The sequence below is a fragment of the Ochlerotatus camptorhynchus genome, unplaced genomic scaffold, assembly GCF_037179485.1.
Source record: "Ochlerotatus camptorhynchus isolate MF236.1 unplaced genomic scaffold, CSIRO-AGI_Acam_v1.1 ptg000379l, whole genome shotgun sequence".
Taxonomy (NCBI): domain Eukaryota; kingdom Metazoa; phylum Arthropoda; class Insecta; order Diptera; family Culicidae; genus Ochlerotatus; species Ochlerotatus camptorhynchus.
In genome coordinates, this window is record NW_027040867.1 from 2,411,453 (window position 1) to 2,439,058 (window position 27,606).

Genomic DNA, 27,606 nt, shown 5'->3' on the forward strand with positions numbered 1-27,606 from the left:
GGCAGCCAGCAGCGAGTGCACCCTCGCGCTGAGATTTTTCAACTCTAGGTTGAATATTCCGTCAAACCCGGGAGCCTTCATGTTCGTACTGTGTTTCAGCGCTGAGCAAATTTGTTCCTCTGTAATCCGTTCTTCTGGAGGGACGGCACAAGGGGAGGCATCTAACGTCTGGACGCACTGCACAACCTGGTTCTCGAGTGGACTTGGGATTGTAGAGCCAAGCAAATGCGACTGGGCAATGTGCTCCCCAATTGCATTGGCCTTCTCTTCGTTGGTGATAAGCCGTTCGTCATTGACTCTAAGTGGTGGAATGGGCTTGGGGTGAGACTTCAGCACCTTGGCAACCTTCCAGAATGGTCTGGAACGGTCGTCCAGGTTCTGAACGAGCCGCCCGAAACTCTTGTTCCGGATTGAGACCATTCTGGAAGCGATCTGCCGATTCAGATCGACCATTTCGTATTTACGCTGCAGATCCCCAGTCCGCTGAAACTGGCGTCTACGAACATTTCTGAGCCGAATCAAGAGTTTGGTGTGGGAATCAATTGCTTGAAACTTACCCCTCACAGGAACTCGTCGAACGCACTCTTCGTCAGCCACGGATATGGCTTGATGGAGACCCTCCAGGGCCCGGTCGATGTCATCCACTGTGTCGAGCGGTGGGTTGACGTCGATGTGGCGGTCGACCACGCGTCGAAACTGGACCCAGTTGACTCGATGGTAGTCCTTCCGCTGGCACGGTGCAGGGGCCACGTTGTAGCCCAGCTCGGTCAGCACCGGTTGGTGGTCCGAACTCAGGTCGTTGACGGCAACCGGCTTGGCTAATCTGGTGTTTGCCAAGAACAGGTCCAGCGTCGATGGGTTGCCCGTCGGTGATGTGAAGGTTGGTTCGTCCGGAAACCAGACGGAATAGAGACCATGCTGGGAATGGTCGAATAGCAGGCGGCCGTTCTGGTTCTGCTGGTAGTTCCGCCAGGCCTCGTGCCGGGCGTTCAGGTCCCCTCCGATTACAAAGCGGGCATTGGTGTGGGTTATGATGGCAAGGTCGTTCTTGAACTGCTGTGCTGTACCATTGCTAACGGTACATTGCCGGGGGCAGTAGGCGGCGATGAACCGGACGTTTCCGGTCGATGTTTCCACCTCTACGCCAACGGCCTCGATGATGGAAGTGCGGTAGTGGGGTAGGGTGCAGTACTTGATGCCTTTCTTGATGATGACCGCGACACCGCCCCCCCTGGAGCTGGTGCGATCAAGCCGGACAATGCTGTGGTCGGGCAGCCAGAAGCTGTTACCGGTCTTGAGGTGAGTCTCGGTGAGAAGGCCCACGTCGATGTCGTGCTTGCGGAGGAAGTCTGCAAGCTCAATGTTTTTCGCCCCTACGGAGCGAGCGTTCCAGTTGGCGATCTTTATGGGTTCACGGTCCATAATTAGCGACGAAGGAGATGATAGCTTGGAGCTGTTGTGTTCTTGTTGCGCAGGTGCGCTTGATGATGATGGCCTGGGCCAACAGTGTGACGATCTCATCCGTTGACAGCGGAGAATCGTCTGTAGCTTCACCCGTTGTACCGGCCAATCCCGGAGCAGGGGGATCCGTCGATGGCCCGGAGGCTTGACCGGGTACTGCAGCGGCAGCCAACTGTTGGTTGAGCGGGAGCGGCGGCAACACTGGAATTGGCCGTGATTGGACCGGTGATAACGGAGGAAAGTTCTGCGCGTTGTTTTCTGGAACCTTCTTGCGACCGGGCTGGCTGTTGGACGAGGCCTTCTTCCGGATCTCGGCGTATTCGGCCCGCTTCGGACAGGCCTTACTCGTGGCCTTGTGGGCGGCACCGCAGTTGGCGCATGTGGGAGTGGCTTCCTCGATGCTGTCGCAGTTGTCGATCTTGTGGTTTTTGCCGCATTTGATGCAGCGGCTGGCCATGCGGCAATTCCTGGTGCCGTGCCCGAACAATAGGCAGTTCGAGCACTGAGTGACGCCACGGTGGGTGGGTTTATACCGCTCCCACTTCACTACGATGTGGAACAGTGTGCGTGTCGTCTGGAGATCCTTCACGGTTGTGGAGTTCTTCTCCAGATGGACCAGGTAGAGCTGGTCACGATACTTGATGGCCTTGCTGCGGGTCATCTTGTGGACTTCGACCGGCTTGAGGCCGTTCGCCTTAATCTCGTCCATTAAGGTGGTGGTGTCCATGTCGTGGAGCCCGCGCAGCACCACTTTCAGCGGCTTGGTGGCCTCGATGTCGTGGGAGAAGTACTCCAGCTTCATTCTGTCCAAGAGGGCCTGAACTGCGTTGAAGTGTTTTTCGGCCGGGACCATCAGTTTGTAGCCTTCCGTGCACCGTTGAATGGTGCAGCGAAGGCCCTGCTTAATGTAGAAATCCAGCTGCTCCCATAGCCCGGGAGGGAAGCCCTTCACATAGAAGGGTGGCAACTTAACTTTTTTCGGCACCGTCTCAGGGTCCGACTGCGGCTGCGCTCCGTTCTGCAGGGCGGAGAACGGATTGTTGCTCAGCAGCTTTTTTGCTGCTGATACGGTGGCGCTGCTGTCTTCAGGTCTGGGTCGTTTAGTTCCGGGAGGCCCCGGCTGCGGGTCCGCAACGCCTGTCGGGATGGGCAATGGGGTTTTCTTCTGCTTCTTCTGGGCTGGCTCGGTGGTCGCGCCGTCTCCTGGGAGAGTCTGTTTTCCCGGTAAACCGGCACTCGCGTTACCGCGCGATTTCTTACCCATGGCTGGGTCAGCGAGAGCGTCACTACACAACGCGGAGCTAATTCGACTTGCGAACGAACGAACGAAACTAGAGAGAATTCAAATCGACTGAACTGCTCAACAGTCTGGCAGCGAAAAAATGAATGTAATGAGCAGAAGTGCGACAGCTGTTTTATATCTTTTCAGAACGATGTGCAACCAAGTGTTATTCGATTATGATGACTGGGTTTGGAAAAAAGGCTTATTTCATGAAAACAGTGATAAAATTATAATTTGTACATTTCAAAAATTTAATATCAGGAAAATTTGAAAACTATTTATTTCAGCAGGTTTGTAAAGTAATATCCTATCGATTGGCGTATTTGGATTTTAATTTCATCTATAAATGACAAAGCTACAACCGTTCAAAACCTAACACTACTTCACCACCCATATTTTTTGATTTGCACCCCAGTATAGTCGACAAAGACGTAGTTCTACGTCAAAACGTCAATGAATATTATAGAAGGGGCCCGTACGACGCAACTTAGTCGCAATGCTCTCACAAGAGCGCTGGACGGCACTGAAGTCATTCTCATTTTTTATTGAACACCCGTTATCAATCTTTACATGTTAAAGGTTGAACACGAAAAAATACGGACACGAAAATCTTGTTGGGGTTTAAAAATGCGTTTTATTTTTCATAGTTCAATGTAACAGCTATACATTAGTAGGTATTATAATTATTGTAAGACCATTGTTTCAGTCTTCCTTCTTACCATAGGCCATTGCTCGAAGTTTTCTTCGTACACGGTCCAACATCTTTTGCACAAGACCTGTTCTCCTTTGTTTGGTTGCCAAATTCCATTTTCAAATCCTTCAGGTCAATTGTACTGAAGCAAATAGACTTAAGAATTTCATAAGGCTCGACTTATGAACAACACATATGAATTTCATAAGCGCGACTTATGAAAGATTTTCGTCTAACATAAGGTAGCTCTTATACGCGTTTAGCCATTCCATTTACCCAAGGGTCGACAGACGAGTGGTCCAGACATAAGACCCGTAATCTCAACGTCCATGGTTCGGTTCCAGTCTGCTCCATTTTATTATTTTTTTGTCGACATTATTTTTCATAAGGCAAATCTATGAAATTCATACCGATTTCTTGTGGCTAAAATTTATAAGTGGTTCTTATGGAATTCTTACGTTCTTTTGCCTCGGTGTGCAGTACCACCCTTTTTCTTCAGTATGTGCTTCACAATTGACCAGGATTCCTCAATTGGCCATAGTTCCGGAGTATTGGCCGGATTCATCTCCTTGCGAATCACTGTGACGTCACTTTCGCTGCACCAATGTTTGGTGGAATTTGAGCATTGACAGCTGGCCAGAATAGGCAATCCACCTCATGCTGCTCCGGAAAAACCAGTATTCTCTTCCGTAGGCACTCCTCCTGGTGAATTTGCTGGTTAATGGACCCAGAAGTAACGAAAGTTTCGCTTTTCAACCCACAACTGTGGTTGCTTGCCAGACATGAAACTTCTTGAGGAATTTCGACTTCGTTTTGATTTTACATTCTTCCGGGGCACTCTTCCGGTCAACCGAAGTATAAAATTCCTGGCCAGAAATTTGATTGAAAACTGCCAGGAGCGGATAGACCGGGATTTTCGTTTCGAGCGTGCAGCATCGAATCGCGACGTACTTGCTCCGGTGAAGCCATGATGTAACCAAATGAACTTATCCTGACAACCAATGCCTACTGTGATTCTATACACTCTAAGATTGATTCATTAAAAATTTGAAAATTTTTGCTCAAAAATTACCTTAATGGCAGCGTTTTTAATATGCCCGTATTTTTTCGTGCTCAACCTTTACTTCCTGTTGAAACTGTTTCCAAGCGTAGGAATAAATATTGATCTAATTCGGCGGGCTTTCTTTTACGGGTATCAATTCACAGTGAAAACGAAGAGAAGTGACAACCTTTACAGCTGACACGTTTTGCACAAATCCACACGCATATAACACGGATCTCTCACGGGATTTCCCGTTTCAACTGGCCAACCACAAGTCCAATAAGTTCCCAGTCCGTTTCAATTGAAAATAGATAGTCATACCTTTCAAATAGCGGCTCAATCCCAAAATTTGGTAACCACTTTGCCGAAAACTCCTCCGGATTTTGCCGTTCCGGTTGGCAAACCAATCAGATTTCTACCTGTTTCATTTGAAACTGGATAGCCATACCTTTCGAATGGTGGCTGAATCGTATCGATTGATCAGCACATTGTCCAGAATCAGTCATGGAAACCATTACTCGATACGCCTTGGTAGTTTGAGGAAGTTTCTATGTCTGATAATGATGTAAAAGCAATGTGTAGGAAGACAAAAATGTGTGCGCTAAAACCGTTTATTGTTGGCATATGGTGTCTTCGGGAAAGTTTCGTCATGTTTTTTGGACAATCTTTTCATGTTAGTGGAATTAGGGTGGTCCATTAAATTGGTGAATTGAAAATGCGAACTTTTTTATTGTTTGAGATGCAATATTCTAGAAAGTTGCAGAACAATCAATTTGCAGCAACTTTGCTGAAGACACCAAATTTTCATCTCTTATGGTTCATGAGTTATGATTTTTTTAAACAAGTAGGTTAGGGTGGCCCCTGAAAAATTGGTTTTCTAAGAATGTATTTTCATACGCGCATTTCACGTAAAAACAAGACGTTTAGAACATTTAATGACAAATATTTTTGCTGAAGCAATCAAGTTGCTATTTTTTTATTGGAAAGTTAAAAGTCAAACTTTTAGTTCCATTCGAAAAATCGTTGTTTTGTTCATTTATGGTGAAAAAACTGCGAGAACGTTTTTTGCTTAAAACATTTAATTTAATTTTTTTTTAATTAATATTTTATGCAAAAAAAATGCCATAACTCTTCAAATGAAGGAGATAGTATCTTGACCGCTTTGGCAAAAATGTGCGCCATCAAAAGTTCTAAAAGTGTTTAGAACAAAGTTTTTGCGAGAAATCATTGTATGAAAAGATAATTGTGAAAAAGTGATTTTTAGGTGAGGTTTTGACAGATTATTCCTTGCAAATTAGTGGCAGAACTTTGCATATCAGTGGTCCCTTTACGATGTCAATGTCATTTGCGCACTGACATTGAGATGAATAATATTGATATTCTAACTGTGTGAACTGATACTGACATTAGAACTGACATTAGGTGGCTAGTGAAATTCAGCATGTTGTAGGTATTGATATTGATATTTTGCAGCTCTGTTACTAACCTTTGTTCCTTACATTTCGAAACGAGCAAATCCACGCTAACTTACGAATCGATTTTATTTTACCCTTTCCGAGTTCCATGAAAATTCGCATAATTGTTCACTAGGGGCAATTCTTTGGTAAATACTGATATAAAAATTTACCGTATTTGACAAATTTCAGGAAATCATGACGTTTGATTACAGAAACAAATAGAATGAAAAAATGGGGGGGGGGGGGGGGGATTTGTCAAATCATGTACTTATTTACACTATTTGTACCGAAGAACGAACCAAGTTTGTGCTGGAATTTTGCCATTTTGACGCCTAATTTTTCAAAAAGGCATATTCGATATTTTTCAATCAATCATAGCACGAAAACGGCTCATCTAATCGAAATTACGGCTGAGGCAAAGTTGCAGAAAACTAGATTGCCCTTTCAGGAAGAAAAAAACATACACACTGAAATGAAAAGATTACAAACCTTCATCAAATTATGAACAAAACTGTAAAAAACTTCAATAACAATAAAAGCACATTTTTAAGCTTATTGGTTCCGGATAACTCAAGGAATAGATTATGTGGACTCCTTTTGGTTTGTTTTTTCCGTCGATCTTGTTTTCCGTGTTGAGCACCAATGCTACCGACGTGCCAGGAAGGCAGCTCCCACACCTGGACCCTACCTATCGACCCATCAACTCATGAACCGGGGACCAACGGCTTTACTTCCCATCCGAAGGAAGGCGTGATCAGAGATGTTATGCCTCAGAACATCCCGGCGGCGCCGACTGGGATTGAGCCCAGGCCTGCTGGGGTGAGAGGTAATCACGCTTACCACTACACCACCGGCGCCGTTTGATTATGTGGACTGTATTTGTAATTATTTATCATAGAAAAGAGCAAAGCTAGAACTTCTAGTGGAAGTGGAATTTGACAATTCAAACAAAAAAGGATTGGATCTTTACTCCGTAAAATGAAAATTCAAAGTTTATAAATTAACTCTTTTGGCTCTTGTTGGCCGTAACATTTATGTTTATTTGAAAGCTTATCTACAATGTTAACTTTTCTGATATTGGACGCAATGGAAATTCGACTGTTTGAAAAAGTAGTGTAAATTTTCTATTCAATATGCACATAAATGGAACGTCACATATCGTTCAAGTTTACATTGTGAATCGTGTAAAGTTCTGAGGTATTTCACGGAATGCTGCAAATATTGTATGCAACCGTCCATATTTGTAAGCAACATTTCTTGCAAGTAGCTGGTTTGTGCGAAATTAAATATAAGTTTACACACACATTGCTAGTAAAATTCAGAAATTTTTCCTGTGTAATTATTGATTGCTTAGGCTTAGTGTGAAAGCATTGCACTATGCAATTCATTGCTCTATTCTGACCAGTGCTGCCACATATAAATCTGTATTTTGTGTGAAAAATCTGCATATGTGTATCGCAAGACAATAATCTGTATTAAAAATCTATATCCTTAAACTTCATAGAAAAACGCTTTTGTGAAGGAAATGTTCGTTTTCTTAAATTAAACTGTTTCACATTTTACTTTTTGATCATACCTATATTGCCAATTCATAGCAAAAATAAGCATTGCAAATGGCATAACGCTATTTATGCTGTATTTTTCCAACTGCCGTGAACTTCGGTGGTACAAAAGTCATTCAAAATCACTTCGCTTGAAGCCGCTTTGTTCGGTTCGTTGGCTCGATTATAGGGGAAATGCAGGTAATGTCGGCCTAAGTGTCCCTAATTTGGGCCCATACATAAGTTCAGCAATCGACTAAATTTTCAATAGCAACCAAAAATATCCATTAGTAACGTCCCAATGACGCGTTCATCTAGATAAAATTGATAAATAGCAGATTTTTAGCGATGGGCCCAATATTAGATCCATAGGCCAACATTAGAGATATTTCCCATACGTCAGTTATTGTCAGTTGATGTAAACATTACGAGTTTCAGCTTCGTTTATGCGTATGTTTGAACAGCCATGGTCACATTTCGGAATAGGTGAAAATTTAGCTAATGCTAATTCGACGATATCGCTAGATGAAACTATAAGATGTGAATTCACGCATCAAGAACAAATGACCGTGCTATCGATTGTTCATACTAGGATGGGTGGACCTCATCGGCAAACCATGATGCTGGTGCCATATGAACGATGCTTAAAATCATGCCGACATCAACGCCACTGCTATCACTGATGGCAGCTTCAAGAACCAATGGCCGTGCCAAAGGATTACCCGCTAAGCGACACTTCATTCATATTAGTGGGGTTCATTTTGAATTTGAACTTCTAGTATTACCGATTCTGAGGAAAATTAGCATTTGTTGTCAGATTATCAGCTTTAATAGCATGCTGTGACTGTCAGATGCGTCGAATTATTTTCCTTGAAAAAGCAATAACCCTATGAGTATCAGAAAATCGTGTTTCTGGTAGCCTTATTTGCTGTTTTGTTTTGATTCTACGTTCCGCTTCACAATGTTCCATTTCACTTTACTCCAATCCGTGAGCTAAATGACGTTTAGCGGGGTTATAATCATGCTTGAAATGCACAGTTTTGGTCACGAACTGCTCATTTAATAAAAACTTTGCACACAATTGACGAAATATAGTTCTTTTTGAAGCACATATCGGACTTTAAGTGTAAAAATTCATTGGTGTTGATTCAAATGTTAAGATTTACCTACTTAAACTATGATCCTAATCTATCAATAACTTTAAAGAAAAAAAAATTCAACAACTGAGTGAAGAGTTATTGACAAATCAGCAGTTGGTGTGTACAACTCTGCATGCCAAGCCAAGCGGTGAGGATTACTTGTCACTGACAATCAGTGGTATAATTTTGATAAATAGTTAGTTAAAAATAGCAAAACAAAAATTTTACTTTTGCATATAGTGGAAAAACAGGAGAACAACCAAGAAAACAATACATAAATGTGCAATGCACACATAATCTCATAGATTAAGTTTGATTTTCTGAAAATCTATAATTTTGTTTAAAATCCGCAAATCTGTATCCACCTTTCCATGCTCGGTAATGGCGCCCTGTTTGTATGAGCATAGAGAGCTGGATACACAGATTCTTGGTCAAAAATAGACACTTTTTTCATATGCCGCTGCCGCCGATGATTTCTTATCGGCGTGCCGCCGTGATCATTTTTGACACGCCGCCGGCTTATTCACTTCTAAATTTTATAAATACTATTTCTCGCCAACTACACTCGATAAAACTGCCACCGGTTGTTTTGTATTTCGATCCTCATGTTACTTGAGGTATTGCTTGATGTGTCAAGGTATAAGTCCTATGTTTTCTACTTTCCCTGGGGAATATCTGGTATATATAGTTATCAATCTTGGCACTTGATGCAGCTTGTTTTAAAATTATCATGAGGTGTAACATGTTACGCATAAGCGCAACTTTAATACGCATAAGAATTCAAAAACAATATCTTTTATCACTATTGAAGAGAGCTGCGAAAAAAAAATCGTCTTATACTGCCTATAAACCATATGTCAAAAAAAGGCATTGAGAAAATGGCAGTTGAAGTTATGAAGTGCAATTTTAATGTAAATATAAAAAAAAACATGGTCAATTAATCGATAATTTCGTCAAGTTGAAATCAGTAGCAATGCAATTTGCATGGTTTGTTATATCAGCTAAACATATGGAAATTCAAAAAGCAGAACTGTAACTTAGACGATTTAATTTCAGGATGGGACTGATATGCGATTTCTTTGCTTGATAGGACAAAGTTGTTTTCACATTTTTCATGATTAAAATCCGTAGTTTAATCACGTAATATGAAAGTAGATGTCAATGGATAGAGGAGAGCGTAAACTCAAGTATACTGCGAGTGTACCCCGACAATTTGGTGCTGGTGGTTCTGTCAAACTCACAAGTTTCAGAAGGGTTATCTGAATAGGGCGAATGCGGAAATGATGTACAATAAATAAAATCCAAGCTTGAAATTCATCTCAGTGTCGCACCAGAACGCACGTCTGACGTCAAAATTAACATAAGTGCACGGTAACCAGCGTAAACACATTAATGTGTAAAATTTCACACATTTCGTATAAAATGTGTAAACCCAGCAAACGGAATTTTTGTCAATGATAAAATAAAGATAGCTCGAATACAATAATATTTTATTAAAAAATGAAATGCCATCAACAAAAATAAGTAGCGGCACCGGTGGTGTAGTGGTAAACGTGATTACCTCTCACCCCAGCAGGCCTGGGTTCAATCCCAGTTGACGCTGCCGGGATGTTCTGAGGCATAACATCTCTAAACGCGCCGAGGATCACGCCTTCCATCGGAAGGGAAGTGAAGCCATTGGTCACCGGTTCATGAGTTGATGGGTCGATAGGTAGGTTCCAGGTATGGGAGCTCAGCACGGAAAACAAATCAAGGGAAGAAAAACAAAAATCAGTATTTGAAGCAAGCGAGCGAGACACCGGATATTGATTATTATTTTTTTTTTGTTTTCTAAAACTAAAGTAAAAACTATGAAAAAAGTATAAATCACCTACCCTCTAGCATGTCCATCATTGCGCACTGTCCAGTTTGGACCGTAGTTCCTCAATTTTCCTGCTGTTCTTCACTGAAAATTTAGCAAATGGCGTGCGTCAACAAAGGAGGATGCAGCAAAGTTTGAAGTTTTTCATTACCCATTAATGAGTATAAAAATACACATTTTTTGACTGGTACTACATTCTTAAAATGTGCATTTTTGCACACATATTAGGACTCCAAATTTAAACATTTTTTGACAGCTGCATATAAATATAAAAAATGTGTATTTTTTACTCATTTATGTGTTTACGCTGGTTACCGTGTAACATAGAAAGTCCACACGGCAAGAAAAAATACTCAAAATTAAGTTCAAAAAAACTCAACGTTGGGTTCTATCATTTGAGGTCCGCCGTTGAGTGAATCAGAAAAGCGACGTTGGTTAAAATTTACTCAACTATTGAGTAATAATAAATGAACTCAAATATAAGTTTATTTTAATTGAGGTTGCTCTTATGCGCCTTTAACCATTTCATTTTCACAAGCGTTCATAGACCAGTGGTCAACACACAGGCCCCGTATTCTCAACGTCCATGGTTCGGTTCCAGTCTGCTCCGTTTTATTATTTTTTTGTCAACTTGGTCAACGTGGATTCATGATCAGGATTACTCAAAATTGAGTTTTCTTCTTTAACTTAATTTTACCTAGCCCCACGGAAGCCACGTGTTGAGTGAAAGGAACTCAATTTTGGGTACTTTTTTCTTACCGTGCAATGATACCAGCGAGAAATGTCGTTTTGGTTTTTTCAGTTGTATGCACAATTCATAATCAGTGTATGAAACTTTTTTTGTAGTCTTGTGTGTCTTTGAGCAGAACAGGACCAAAAGTTTAAACATATGATTTGTAAAACGAAAATATGTGATTGTCATCGAATTAATCAAATGATAATTGAGCGAGGATACTATCGGTGATTTCGACGCTATTACTGTTATCGTCGATGATGAACAAAAAAATAATGATTTTGCAGCGAGTTAGAGCGTAGTTATTACAGTATCCCCCCACTAATCAAACAAACTTGATAATCTGACTATCAAGTCCATACAAATCAAAGTTACCAATGTAAACAAAAGCTCCATAAGAGACCGTGCTGTCGAATAAAGGAGAGCCGGAGTAAGGACATACCAACCGGTAGAAACTAACGATTTTAAATTGGCTCACAACTTGACTAGCCTATTGGTCCCAAGCAAATTGATTAACGTACCCCATTCTAGTTGACATTCTAGTACTACACTATGTTTGTTTTGATTCGCTATGAAAGTTTGACAGATAAAATGAGGGGTTCGTGGATTTTCCTATGTTTCAAGGGGTGCATCGGTTAGCTTGGGACAGAAGAGAGTACCAGAGCTGAGCCAAAAACTTGAGCACGTTTTTTCGGGACCTTCTGGTCTTAGACTTACCTCTATGGAAATACTGTATACGCAGCTAGTACTGCAAAATGTACAATTTGAGACTAGCTTACAGTGGTGAACTTTGTGAGTCTATCGAAGGCCTTAAATGCATTAAGCTAAATATATAATATGTCATGTAATTTGATTAATTTTCAATTTCAGCAGTTTACTTACCCCATAAGAGAAACACGGGAAAGTAAACATTTTTTTTTATTTACGGGTCAGGACAAGCCTTCATTGCACATCTATGCTCAAAGCAAAAAATCTGAAAGATAATCAAATTCAGGAGCAAAAAATAACTGAAGAAACCAAAGTATTTTTATTGCCATTCGATGATATAAGAAGATCATACTCGGTTCAATTTGTATGGATTTATTTCATTTCACCACAAAAACTATAAATTAGCTCTTTTCATATGGCATCCACACATGGTGAAACAAAAAGTTGGTTTTCCATAGAGAAATACCGTTCCGGTGGTGAAGCACAATCCCTTTGTTTGCGTCGTGTGGCGACATCTACTATTTGCAAGTGGATAGATATTACTAAGTCGCAGCTGGGAGATAAAATTACGTAGTAATGCATGGTCCCTTACGACAGTTGCTAAACCCCATATATTTTGTTTGTATCCAACATGTTTTCGACTGAATACTATTTTGAATCAATGGGAAAATTAACAGGTTGCTTAGATATTTTATCAGGGGAACCCCCAGGGGAAGTGGCCAGATTATTACATTAGCCTTAACTATTACATGTAACACCTTATGATAAATTGACAACAATCTGCTTAAAGTGCCAAGATCGATAACTAGATAAAGCTGATATTCCCCAGGGAAAGTAGAAAAATTAGGACTTATACCTTAACACATCAAGCAATACCTCAAGTAACATGAGGATCGAAAAACAAAACAATCGATGGCAGCTTTATCGAGTGTTCAGGACTACTTTGGCCACGTATAATTTAATCGTTATCGCCGAAATCATAGATATATTTTATGTTTTCTGCTTGATAGGACAATAATTGGCGAGTAAATGTTAACCCAACTTCGCATAAACAAAAATATGATATCACAAATAAATCGGTTTCAAGGTTTATCAATCATCAATCTTTATGTCATATTTAAACCAACAAGCTATTATTAAGAATTTTATATTAATGGTGATAATTAAGCATCGGGTAAATGTCGGTTGAAGAAATACAATCAACGTCACACCTCCACCCTTCGTAGCTCTCATCGCACTCCGAGTAAAGCTTTTGTGAAAACTGTCTCCATTTTCACTCGTCCCACCTAAACATCCGCTAGCAAAGCAATTCACCTGTCTCCCACCAATCTCCAGCTTTAATCCCTCATAACTGACGGTCCAACAAGTGCAAAGCCGCACAGAGATGACAAAGTTCGTTACCTGATGAGATTTACTGAGCTTGAACACGCGAAAATGCTCCATGTGTTAGTGTGCACTACCTAAAACTGTGATATATCTAGCGTGATTGCGTCTTACTCTCTCTCTCTCTCTCTCTCTCTCCCCCTATATGTCTCTACCCACTCAACTATGGCGGCTAATTTATGCTAATTATGATCCGGTTTAATTAAATCCATTCCACACAGCAAACCCTGGAGCGCGTCTCACGGCTGATGGATGCCGTTCTGCGCGGTGGCAATCACTCTCAACTGCCGGCACAAGGACTACACACGGGACGGACAGCCACCGGTGCGGACGATTCGCACTCACAACTGTTCCTGGAAATGCTCTCTGACTTGGCACGGGATATCGAGGACTTTTGATGGTTAACGTTCCAGCATCACCCACCACCAGTGCCATCGCTGTCGCCAAGAAGAGAGGTTCAGGTTAGTTGGGCTGGGTGACACACTCGTTAAAGCACCACTGAAGTGTGGCTGTTAAAGGAACTACACATGGACTCTCGGGATGCTGATGGTTTTGAGCGTGGAGTATTCACGCTAATCTATGACTTATATTTTTGTTTAACAAGTTCATGTTATTCATTTTTTCATCGTATTTTTAGCACATAATTTTTAGCATTTTAGGTTCCTAGTTCATTGTTTGTTTGTTTTATGTTGGTATTTGATACTTTTTGACGTTTTCAATCAATATAAAGTAATTAAAAACTACTTTTCGATCATTTTTTCTACTTTCTGGATAATATCACGACAATATTCATAATGTACCTACATAGTAAAAACCTGATATCAACTTTTGAGTACTTGGCACTGATGAAGGCTGCAAGTAAATAGTAGACGAAATACGCGTATCTGTCAAAAGATAAGCAATTATAACGGAATTAAAAGGAAATAAACAAACACACTCAAACACACAGAGGTTCGACAAATTTAAAAGATTCATCATTCATTGGACCTGTATGTTATATGATAAATCTAACTACTAAACTCGATTTATTTCACTTCAGGTTATCGGAAGGCATAAGATAAAAAATGACACATGTTTAGAAAGCACTCAATAAACTCAAGGATCACTAAGTTGAGAGTCTGTGACCAAATTGTAATTAATAGTCCAAAACAAGTTTCATTAGAAGCGGCATCGGTGGTGTAGTGGTAAGCGTCAAGGGCGTAGCAAGGTTTCAAGCTAGGGAGGGGCCATTTCACTGAACGCCATTTCAAGGGAAGTAAAGCCGTTGGTCCCCGGTCTATGAGTTGATGGGTCGATAGGTAGGGTCCAGGTGTGGGAACTGCCACCCAGGCATTGGCACTCAGTACTGAAAACAAGATCGACGGAAAACAAATCACAGAAAAAAAAAGTTTCATTAGAAATAACTTGAAAACTGCTACGAGTGCAGTTTATTTGTTATCACCCAATCAAATAAAAAAAACTTTACTACCGTCACAACTAAAGTGAATCCCTGAGCAGCTGGTAACATCCAGTAAACAATGATAAGCACTTCACGAGAAGTGGCACAAATCCCCTGACTAGTAGAACCTATTGATCATCTGGATCTTCAACTTATTAAAAAAAAAAAAAAACAACCGCAGCTCAAAGTCACAACAGACCAAGACGACAGTATGAGTGATTGCGAGTACATGCGTGCGAAGTAGCATCAATCACACGAGCATAGAGCTGATTATACTTGTATCACATATAAACTGCCAGTGAAAGCAAGTCTGTCCCATGTTGATAAGGCACTATTATAAATTACAGTTAATATTTTCTGTCTCAATTATGCTGATGACTCTTAATCATTCGCTCCATTAATGTCCTGAGAATTTCAAAATTCTTCAACAAATATTTAAAGCAAAATATGACCCAACTGAAACTCATAAACAATATGGGACAAATATGCTTCCACTAGCCGGCAGTGAAGTAGACGGGCAAGAAATTAGTGCCGCGGACTCTTACTGGGATAATTGGACCTGTATGTTGTGTATGATTGTGCGATTCCAGCAGAGTACACACCCCAGAACGAGCCGGCACTTGATGATGATCTTCATATGTACTCCCTACAGATAGATAGGTAGGTATTCGTGGTGAACCCGAGCGTGCGAAGGCCAAAAGAGCATCGTTCGCGGTGTGTGATCCCGCCGCCGCCACCGAACCAAGACACGCCGCCGTTTTGAGCATGTAGTAAACGCAGAGACTTGGCGAACGGCTCAGTCTGAATCAGCGCATGGCTTCGGGAACAACGGGCAGTTGAAATCAAACTTAGAGCAAGAGAGAGAGAGAGAGAAGTGTGAGAGTGGCTTCATCATTTCATCATTTCTAATGCTGTTTGGAAACTGAAAAGGCTTTGTGACTGATGATTTAGAGTTTTAAATATAACAGTGCGATTACAGTTTGAATCTACATATCAAGTCGAAAGGACGTTGCGTAAGAAAGTCCGATAAGTCTGAAGCATTCGCGGTGAACGGTTGACTGTGAACATATATTTGTTGTTTGGTGATTTGGCTTTCGCTATGAAATCAGTACTTCTCCTGTTGAACTTATGGTTTTTAACCAGCTACAGTACGTTTGCATACATTGTGGATCCCGGACCATCCGTAAAAGCAACTAAAGGTAATGTAACCGTTGATCGTAGGGCAATTTTACACTATTCAATAGTTTTTCAAATTTGTTAATTTGTAACACATAATTTCTAGTGTTCAGAATCATAAGGGCCTATCTGGGCAATGATTGATTCTCTTAATCGATTTTCTCTTTTGTTAATAACTCCGCTGGATTAACATTTATCGAAACGTTTGATGTTGCATTTGTACACGGAAACAAATCCGATTCCATTTTCATGAATAAAAAATCATGAAATGATAAACTTGCCATCCCATGAAATCGTAACAATGATTCATGATTTCGTCTTGGAAATTCATGATTTAATAATGCAGTGGAATCAAGACCGCTACAAGCGTTACACGTACTTGGCAAACCGTGTTTATAAACCACACTACATAGGTATCTATTATACGCCTTTTATCTTCTAACTTATACAAGTACTGATAGTCTAGTGGTCAAAGTATGAGTTTAATGATCTCAAGGTTCTTGGTTTCAAATCCAGTCTGATGCTTTATTCTTATTACATTTTTTGGTTAAAAGTTAAACCCATGAATTTAGCTCATGATTTTAACTCGGATGATTCATGATTTTGGGAATGTTTGCTGCGTTACGGAAAAGTTGCTCATGATATCATGAATATTATTCATGGTGTATTTTCATAACATGAAAACACGCTGTGTGCATGAAATCATGAGTCATTTTTCTCATTTCGGAGATCGGATTTTTTCCCGTAATCTAATACATCATTTCACTACACTGTATTGTATTAATTTAGGAAAATTGGTTCACTGAACTGTGATATGCTAAGAGAAAATGGATGAAGAGAATCGTTATTGTATTCCCTTTTCTTGGCTTTCCACAGATGTTATGGTGGGAGCTTTCTAAAGGGCCGCCCACATTAGAACCGTTTGCGTTGCGTAGACGTAAATTTGACAGATAGACAATACATTTAGCTGTCACTTTGCCACAGCGCGTCAGATCCAGATCTAATGTGGGTGGCCCTTAAGTATCAGCAGTTCCACGCCAACTGACGAATCGATTAAACTTTACCCTCTCTGAATGCCATGAAACTTAGTATAATTCTAGATGATTATTTGAAAACGTCCTACCTGTTTTGACAAATTCCCTTCATCGACTTTCTTCGTTTCTACGTAGATTTCGTGTCATTTTTACTACATAGTTTGATAAAAGAGGTTCTTATTCGCACACTACACACACTAAGGTTTTTTACAGGGTCTCGGCAAATCAATTGTTTAGGGGTATTGAGGTAAAATACATATTCGTTATCTGCATTAAAAATTGAACCGAAATCCAAAATTTCATCAATTTTAAATAAGTACGATTACATTAGGAAGAATCACAATATTAGCGTCCCTTGTCCCTTGGGACTTTGTATGGGAGCGAGCTGTCAACGAATAGATTTAGTGTCAACGATCAAAAATGTAAATCTTGATCTAAAAATCGAGATGAATGTCTACAGGATCGATAGAAATATCGTTGTGCTCAGAAAACGAAGCTCTATCATGAATAAAAATCGGTATCGGCTAAACAACCCGATTGCCGAGATTTGCACCGTATGTGCTTGGTGACCATTCCTACAATGAATCTCGGCAATCCTAAATCTGACAATTTTACAATTTTCAATTTTTTTTTTTTTTCAAAAATCCCAGCCGAAAATTAATAGGCTGTTCTGCAAAAGTATCTCCAGAGCAAGATTAGTTTTAACTTACTTGTGAATTTGTATACGTAGAAATAATTAATCTGTGGTCAGCAGTGCTAAGCTGTCCTATGTTCTTTGATTAGCAAAACACATGCAGATCATCTGGAATTACCACGATATTCCAAACAACACATAACTGAGCACTCTTCTTCAACAATTATAACGTGGGGGAATGGTATCGACGTGGTATCTTGTCGGACTGAAAGTGTAAAAAAATAATCAATTTCATTCTTATAAAAAAAAATCGGACAAAATGAAACTTACATTAATCCATTAGATTCAATTTCTTCTTCCGGACTTTCCTATCGCTGCTCCCTTGGACGTTTTGGTGGGTGTTTATGCCATACGACGAAATCCGATGACCCGCTAGGAAATCCAGTTCTACAAAACACAACTTTTCTTGAAACTTCTTGGTGGGTGAAACAAGTTACAGCCATCTTACTTGCACTTGAATCGTGTCGAAAATATGGTGAAATTTTACTTGCCACTTGCCACAATATTATCATTAATACAGTGCATGAACGCTGCTTTTACTGCGTTTGTTTATTTTTGTGGCCATAAAAATTACATGATTACCGAAATATCAAGAAAATTATGAGTTGCTGTTTCGAATAAGCATTTTATCCTGCCTAGCTCGAGAGTCTAAAACATCAAAGTGTGTACCGTCCAAAACATCAAACACAACAGGGAATGTTTTTGCAGCTGAATTTTTATCAGCCCTATGACAGGATGTCATTATCGCGTTGTCAAAATGTCATACGTGAAGCGAGCCAAGCACAGCAAAATGAATTACTTGGCCCAGGAACTTGCTGCCTACTGTTACACCAACAATCAATACGAAACTAACGATTTTAAATTGGCTCACTACTTGACTAGCCTATTGGTCCCAAGCAAATCGATTAATGTACCCTTTTCTAGTATAAATTCCAGTACTACACTACACGGTTAAAAAAAAGTACCCAAAATTAAGTTCTTTTCACTTATCTCGGCACTATAGTGGAGGAACCCAAAAGTAGGTAAAGCGGATCAAAGTAATTTTCATTTACTGGTGTGCAGTTCGTATGGAATTTTCCACTGGCTTTTTAACCAAAAGTAAGTTAGTTGTACCCAACAGTAGGTAAATATGATTATACTCAACGTTGGGTTCCCACACTTTACTACCTCTGTTGGGTGGTTTTGCTCCTCCGTTTTTGACAACATTAGAAGGAGAAAAGGAGACAAACTAGTCAAAAGTAGGTAAAAGTGAACTGGCCGTTGGGTACATTTTTCTTACCGTGTATGTTAGTTTTGATTCGCTATGAAAGTTTGACAGATAATATGAGGGGTTAGTGGATTTTCGTATGTTTCGAGGGGTGAATCGATTAGCTTGCGACCGAAGATAGTACCAGAGCTGAGCCAAAAAGTTAAGCTCGTTTCTTCGGGACCTTCTGGTCTTAGAGTTACCTCTATGGTTACACTCTGCTGTTGGTATCTGAGTGGTGCGGAGTCACTCGAAATGGTTATCAAAAAACTCGAACTGGTGCTGTCAAAAAATTCAACGATCAGGATCAACACAAAGGCCCTAACCTTCCTAATGCATTGGAAAAAGTTATACCATAGAGGTAACTCTAAGACCAGAAGGTCCCGAAGAAACGAGCTCAACTTTTTGGCTCAGCTCTGGTACTATCTTCGGTCCCAAGCTAATCGATGCACCCCTCGAAACATAGGAAAATCCACTAGCCCCTCATATTATCTGTCAAACTTTCATAGCGAATCAAAACTAACATAGTGTAGTACTGGAATTTATACTACAATGGGGTACGTTAATCGATTTGCTTGGGACAAATAGGCTAGTCAAGTAGTGATCCAATTTGGAATCGTTAGTTTCATATTGATTGTTGGTTATACATTGAGCATTAGCGGATCAAAAAAGACCCAAAGTGCAACTCGCTCCCAAAAATCAATTTTTTAACCGATTCTTTATCTATTGGGCTCAAATGAAAAAATAAGGTGCCCATAATGGCACTCTCACTCTGGTTTTCACCGATTTGGTCATTTCCGTAGCTTGCAACTGATTCTCATAATGCCAAAAAAGGACACTTCCAAAATGTCATGTACTGGTACCGTCCGGCGGCGTAAAATTTATGATTTTTCATCCAGAAGTAAATATACATCATGCCATGGACCAACAGGTGGATCTAGGTACATCCGGATACCCAGAACCGTTTCCGGTAGGATTCAGAAAGGTCACTTCCTAAGCCTCATGTACGGTACCAGAACATGAGGCTTAGGAAGTATCATTTTTGGGGGCCCTGCTGGAGCCAGTTCTGGGTATCCGGATGTGGTCAGATCCACCTGTTTGTCCATGGAATGATGTCTATTTACTTCTGTATGAAAAATCATAAATTTTACGCCGTCGGACAGTACCAGTACATGAGGTTTTGGGAGTGTACTATTGTGCCCTATCAAAACTGCTGCAAGGTTACCTTAATGATCAAATTGGTGAAATCCTGGTCAGGGTGCCAATCTAAAAACGTTTATCTTTCATTTGAGGTTAATAGATCAAAAATCGATTCAAAAATGAATTTTTTGGAGCAAGTTGCAGTTTGGGTCTTTTTTTATCCGCTTATACACAATGTGACAATGTGTCACATTTTGTAACGTCACTCCTAGATGTCACTGAAAGCTTCTTTGGACAGCAAAATGTTCGTTTCTGAAAGTTAGGAAAAGTCAGGAAATTTCAGGTCTCTATCGTATTTCGTTACAAAGTTACAGGTTTTTTAAAGTGACGCTAGGTCAAAAAAGACCCTCACTGCACTAGGAAGGTTAAAGAGGGTAATTTTAGGAACATTTAAAACTTATTTTTTTATTTTTCCCTGAATAACTTGAAATGTTTTACAGCGTATTTTTTCCCCAAAAAAGTCATTATTTGTTCCTACAACTTTGCCTCAGGCGTCATTTTGATTAGAATTAAATTCATGAAAAACCTCCAATACGGCATTTTGAAGTGTTTTGTCAGATTCTGGCTGAATTTTAGCAAGAATGTGAATGGTTGACATTCATGCAAATCGAAGAAGGCCAAGCCTGATTTTTTTTTTTTTTTTTTTGCTTTTTGGCTTAGAAATGCTCCGGTATTGCCAACCTTATCTCTGCCAGACCTTGTTCCAGATGTTCCGGAGAGACCACATTAAAATCTGCAGAGATCAGTCTGTGTCTACTACAGGGTGTCACAATATCAGCTTCAATCAACAAAATCGATGCGACGAAGAGACTGCTAGCTTTCTTTTTCTTTTGAAGTCGAACAGCTTCGCAGCATTGTAGAACATCAGTCGGCGTATACAAACAAATTTTCAATCGCTTGTCTCTCTTTCTTTCGTCGCTTCATTTGTCTTTCTTTCAAGCTTCGGTAAAGCGGACGAGTGAAAGAGCGCTCGACTTTGATACTTTCGTCTTTCATAAAACACATCAACAGAGATTTCATGACGTATACGATGGGAAATGAAAATATAGGGGAAATGGATGTTATGTTGGCCCCTAATTTCTGCCTATACATATATTCAACAATCGACGTAATTTTCAATAGCAACCAAATATTTAGATGGGCCCAATCTTAGATCCATAGGCCAACATTAGAGACATTTCCCCTACTATGTTTAATTTATCTTTCATCCACACAATAATCTTTAAAAAAAAACAACGACAACGGGATATAACGCATATTAAACAAACTAAAGTAGCGGTGACAAAGTGTCGGCGAAAGGAATTGAAAATCATAAAGGGCTGTGCATTAACTACGTAGATAATTCTAGATAGAGCTAGAATTAGGGCCTAACAGCTTTTGTAAACAATGACTTCTCTCAATGTTTATAGAAATTCAAGGCGCGCCCACGCAAACCAACATAACCAACGGGTAGGGGAAGACTTTCCCTACCTGATGGTGATATTGATTTGCTTGGGCGAGCCTTGAGTTTCTAGAAATCATCGAGAGAAGTCATTGTTTACAAAAGCTATTACGCCCTAATTCTAGCTCTATCTAGAATTGTCCATACAAAAATTTTAAAATTTGTATGGGCCATTGATAATGGGCCCCCTCTCCACTAAACTGTCTACGTAGTTAATAAACAGCCCCTAATGAGATTTCGTTTAACTCCTTACTTTCATTAAAAGGAGTGAGCAAAGCAAAAACGAAAAAACTTACAGCCAGTGTTTCGTTCTAAGGCTTCTTTTTCATTTTCGTTTCGCTCTGATAGTCTAGCTAGGCTTTACAGAAATCCAAGAATCCTGGTCTATTAGTTTAAAATTTCAAATTCTTGAAGTTTGATATGTCGCATGGCATGTGTTGGTGATAAACGGAAATTGTCCTCTGGTGGAACCTATTTCAGATGTTCCGGAGAGGTCACATCAGGTTGTACAGAGACAGAGAAGCAAAATTTTGCTGATTTTAGACTTGATGAAAGATCAGCAAACGTTCCAGCAAAATAATGCTGCTGAATTTTTCAGCAATTCCAACTTCTGTCAAAATGGCAACCTTTTACTGAAAATAAGCAATATTTCTTTACTGATCTTTCAGCAATTCAAAATTCTGACATTTGGGAGCATTTTGCTGATTAAACTATTAAATTCAGTAAAATGAATTTTTTTTCACTATATGAGCTTCCAGCTTCTGTAACAGATCGTTGATATAAGTATACGAATAATAAAGATAAAATCACCTGACTCTTTTCGAAGTATCATTTATTAAATATAACCAGAGTCCGAGCCAGTGTCCTTACCTGCATAATTTATTTATTTGTAGTTTTTTTTACCTCTTCCTCCTCCTGCGGTGTGAATGGTGGTGTACGAATGCAAAAATACTTGCGACTGTGATGCTAACAGTTGGACAGCTCTTTGACTGGGTGTTACACACCAAATTTAAATCGCTGAAACTCAGCAGAATTTTGCTGATTTTAGACTTGATGAAAGATCAGCAAAGTTTCCAGAAAAATAATGCTGCTGAATTTTCCAGCAATTCCAACTTCTGTCAAAATGACAACATTTTACTGATAATCAGCAAAAATTCCAGCAATATTTCTTCACTGACTTTTCTGCAATAAAAAATTCTGACAGCTCACAGCATTTTGCTGAATAAACTCAGTAAATCGAATTTATTTTCACTTGGGGATGTCAGCTTCTGTTAAATATGTTTGATACAAATACACAAATATTAATGACAAAATCGCAAGGGTCGTTTCCATGCATAATTTATTACAATTTAATATAACCAGTGCTCTTACCAACATAATTTTAATATATTTGTAGTTTTCCTCCTCCTCGGTGGTTTGTACGAATCGTACGAATTAAAATACTTGCGACCAGGGCGTCACAATATCAGCTTCAATCGACCAAATCCATGCGACGAAGAGACTGCTGGCTTTTTTTTCTGTTAAAGTCGAACAGCTTCACAGCATTCTAGAACCTCAGTCGGCTTGCACAAACAAATGTTCAATCGATTGTCTCTCTTTCTCCCGTCGCTCCATTGGTCTTCCTTTCAAGCTTCGGTGAAACGGATGAGCGAAAGAGCGTTCGACTTTGATAGTTTTCTCTTTCATGAAACACTTCAACAGAGGTTTCATGACGTATATGACGGAAAATGAAATAACACATTTAAAGCATTTCTCACGTGAAAAAACTTGAAGATTACACGTAATATTTTTAATTTATCTTCCATCCATCTATTTATCTAAAAAAAATGATCGAAAACGGGACATAACGCATTTTAAACAAATTGAAAGAGCGGTGATAGAGTGTTCGTGAAAGGGGATTGAAAGCCATAATGAGGTTTCGTTTAACTAGAAAATCGACGTTAGTTACATTGAAAGCGATGAGCAAAGCAACGAAGAGAAGTTCCACAGCCAGCCTTTCCTTCTAAGCGTCCTGCTTTTTTTAATTTCGTTTCTTGCTGATAGTCTAGCTAGGCGTTATAGAAATGAAGAGTCGAACACGTATGTATGAGAGAAACAAAACACGAGTTCATTTTAGAGCTTCGAAAATGTAGACCCCTGCTTGCGACTGTGACGCTAACTGATTCTGATTGACAGCTATTTACTGGGTGTCCAGCAAACCGTTTTTTAGCTGAATTTTTCGGTACAAATATCGTATGCTGTTTTTCAGTAAAGCTTTTTTGTTGCTGATCATGATCCAGCAAACCGTTTTACTGTTAATGAAAACTAAAATTTGGTGTGTATAAACATTACCAATATTTTTGATTTGATGTATACAATATAGAAATACATAACGGCGGTGGTCACTACCCGTGTCTTGTCAATATTATCAAGTCATAAAAAGTAACAAGGACTAAAATGTGATCCTTTGATAACTGGAAAATCCTGATTCCCTAGATTAAAGTTGTCACGACAAGGGTACGGTGGTAGATCTTATACCAGTACCGCACCACGAAAAGGTGATCTCCCAACGTTACTAGTTTGAAAAGATAAAAATTTACAAAATGGAACGAACTCACCAAGTTTAGCCATTTGAACCTGAAGGCTGCTTGACATGTGTTGATGTATAAGTCCAAATTGTAGACAAAGCTTGACGAAGTTCATCATGAACTAGTCTGGTTTATGGTTAGGGGTCGTCCATTAATTATGTCACACATTTAGGGGGAGGGGGGGGGGTTTGAAAACTGTGACGAGCCATACAAAAACAAAATTAAGGTATATACAAAAAATGTGACAAAGGGGGGAGGGGGGTTGAAAATGGGCCAAATTTGCGTGACATAATTAATGAACCATCCCTTATTGCGCGAATGTCTTCCGTCGATTTGATATAAACAAATGTTCGGATGTATGTAGTCGATTTTTGATGTGCCTTGGCAAGCCAGGTTCAACGTTGCGACTCAACGAATGATGGAACTTATGATGGGACGAATTATGGGACGCCTCGTGGAGGTTCTAATTGGCTTCGGAATAGCTTGGCAGCGGCAAATAATAGGGACCTAGAATGAGGAACTAGAAATTGTCTCTTGGGCCAGGTTTTGGTGAGATCAGCAACCGATTATAGATTCGGAAAAGTCTCAGCAAATTCTACCAGTTACTCAATATTATCCAAAGCCGTCACGAAACTTCCTTCTCGCATTCTTTGCAAGTATGCGACATCTTCCCTCTTCTTCTAAATTGTCTTAATGCACTACACCCAGGTTTTTCACACACACCACGTGTACCTCCGTTTTGCTCGCAAATCGGTTCCAGAGGATTCCCTCCTCGAAACTTCATTTTTCGAAATTTCATTTTTCGGAATCGGTTTCCCTCGACTAGAACACATTTCTAACGATTTTTTTTCCTGAATCACGAACACTAAAATATACTTTTGAAATCATCAACCGCGTTTGAAACTTCATAAAATCATACAAATTCACTCGAAAAAAGTACAACTGCAAAAATAAAACACGTCAACTTTTCATAGCGGCCTACCACGATCTTCAGATTTTAAAATTTCCTAATACTTTTATGAAAAACTCAAATCTGTAACTCTTGTGCATGGCGAACTAGAGCGAAAAGAACTTGTTATTTTTTTAGTGAATGTAATTTACATTCACTGAAAAATAATGCTGAATTTAATACAAATTTGTGCTACTCACAAAAGTTGTAGTTAATATCAAAGCCTACAAAAGCTTCATAATTTATTTAACGAAATTCTGTTGATGAACACAGTTAGAGGCAAATTAATGAAAATTAATGCACGAAATGAATGTAAATGATTTGCCATACCTGATTGGGTGTGTCGATTGTCAGGGACTTAAAAGTTTTACATGGGATTTTGGGCTCGTTTTTCAGTAAAAACAATTGTTTCATTGAAAAAATGCCGTTAAGTTCAACCTATCGCATTCTGGAAATTCATTTTAGGTGCGCTATGGCCAAAACCGAAAACTCAAACCACCAGCCAACGGTACTCGGTGATCAAGCGGTCGTCATTCCATTTCCAGGTTCGTAAGTCAAAAAGCACATGCATACGTCATTCAGCATTGTAAACTTTCTTTCCCCCTAACCAGGCCGTTAATCAAACGTGCGACATTTTAACTAAAGCCATTGACCGATACCAAAAAATAGTTTCCAATGTTGGTAACGAATCACGGCGAGCGCTTTTCAGTGCATCCCGAAATGATAACAATCTTGCAAGAAGATCTTGGCGGTCGGATGTGAATTTCAACGTAAGTTCTATTCCATTGTTTTTACAGAATTTTGATCTAACACTTTTTATTTTTTAGGAATATCTCGAGGAAGTTACAGTCGATCTTAAAGCACCATGTGAAATTCTACCCTACTTAGGAATGGATGAGTCTTGTAGGAAAGCTACCAAGATAGAGCTTAGAATCTTATCTCACAAAGTATAACTTATTTCATTTCAGACGACATTATTGTCAGCGAAACGCACGCCTCCATTGAGTCGTACTCAATCTGGGGCATTTTGAGAGGATTGGAATCCTTCGCACAGATGGTTGTGCTTTCGGAAGACGGAAGCATGGTAAGTTTATGAAACGTGTTCAATCTAAAACCACCACAAATCTTATCGATGGCATCTCCCACAGCTTTACGTCAACCTAACAACCATCTCCGACAGTCCTCGGTTCTCCCATCGCGGACTTCTAGTGGACACATCGCGTCATTTCGTTTCGGTCAGCACATTGCTCAAAATGCTAGATGGGATGGCGTACAACAAACTGAACGTCTTCCATTGGCACATCGTGGACGATCAGAGTTTCCCATATCAGAGTAAATACTACCCTGAGCTCAGCGAGCAAGGAGCTTATCATCCTTCGATGGTCTACACACCACAGGATGTTCAGAATATCATCGAAGAGGCACGCCTAAGGGGGATTCGCGTCATCTCGGAGTTTGATACTCCAGGCCATACCCGTTCGTGGGGTGTTTCGCATCCAGAATTACTTACTGCATGCTATGACCAGTACCAAGGAAAGCTTGGACCTATGGACCCTACCAAAGAATCGACGTATACATTTTTGTTCAAGCTGTTCCAGGAAATAGTAGAAGTGTTTCCAGATAAATTTGTACACCTTGGAGGTGATGAAGTCGGATTCGAGTGTTGGGCTAGTAATCCCGCCGTGATGGAGTATATGAAACAGAATAGATTGTACTCGTTTGAAATGTTGGAGGAGACGTTCATTCAGCGGATCGTCGATCAAATTGATGCTCTAAACAGGAGCTCACTGGTTTGGCAAGAGGTTTATGTTAACGGTGTCCGATTACCCAATGGAACTGTAGTGCACGTGTGGACCGGGAATCGCCAAGATCTTCTATACAGAGTCGGTATACTCTGATGATAGATTATGAATTTATAAACAGACTGAAATCCTTTCAGATTACAAAAGATGGACTGCCAGCATTGCTATCGTCCTGTTGGTATTTGGATCATCTGAGCACCGGGGGAGATTGGCGAAAATTTTACAACTGTGATCCACACGACTTTGTCGGTACGAAGAATCAAAAGGACCTGGTGCTGGGTGGCGAGGCATGCATGTGGGCCGAAGTAGTGAACGATCATAACATTCTGCAACGGATCTTTCCTCGAGTATCTGCCACGGCTGAGAAACTTTGGTCCCAGGAGTATGTTACCGATACCGATGACGCAGCTCGTCGCATAGAAGAGCACTCGTGTCGCATGAACTTGCGCGGCATCCCGGCTCAACCACCGAGTGGGCCTGGATTCTGCATCTAGAATGAAAATGAAGAATCAGCTTAATCGGGAACAGATAAATGTGTTATGTAAATATTGTGTTTTTTATGTGTTTCAACGCTTCGAATGCCGTAGGAGGGGAAATTTCAAAAATAATAATTTAAATTCTCACAATAGGCCAAAATGAACTCAAACCATTACAGATGATGGTTAATTTAGAAAGGAAGAAGTGTCACTTTGAGACTTGCTTTTGGTTCCGGCCCTTATTACTGGTGTCACGAACGAAGTAAACGAAGTGACGTGACAACG

At 40.1% G+C, this 27,606-nt stretch overlaps 2 protein-coding genes across 2 annotated transcripts in view; both read left to right on the forward strand.

Annotated features, from left to right (window-relative positions):
- The window catches only part of dlt (codanin-1 like protein dlt), a 693,339-nt gene extending 679,400 nt beyond the window's left edge, over positions 1-13,939 (forward strand). The window contains exon 13 of the mRNA XM_065232866.1: positions 13,520-13,939. Within this exon, the coding sequence (XP_065088938.1) occupies positions 13,520-13,696 (177 nt within the window). The 3' untranslated portion in view covers positions 13,697-13,939. The remainder of the gene's footprint in view (positions 1-13,519) is intronic.
- A 1,601-nt stretch (positions 13,940-15,540) lies between these two features.
- LOC135710339 (beta-hexosaminidase subunit beta-like) lies at positions 15,541-27,363 on the forward strand. Its single transcript, XM_065232859.1, has 7 exons — positions 15,541-15,935; positions 25,509-25,588; positions 25,655-25,813; positions 25,871-25,946; positions 26,012-26,127; positions 26,192-26,926; positions 26,983-27,363. Exons 1-7 carry the CDS (start codon positions 15,836-15,838, stop codon positions 27,337-27,339), a joined length of 1,623 nt encoding a protein of 540 aa, XP_065088931.1. The 5' UTR covers positions 15,541-15,835; the 3' UTR covers positions 27,340-27,363.
- The last annotated feature ends 243 nt before the right edge of the window (positions 27,364-27,606 follow it).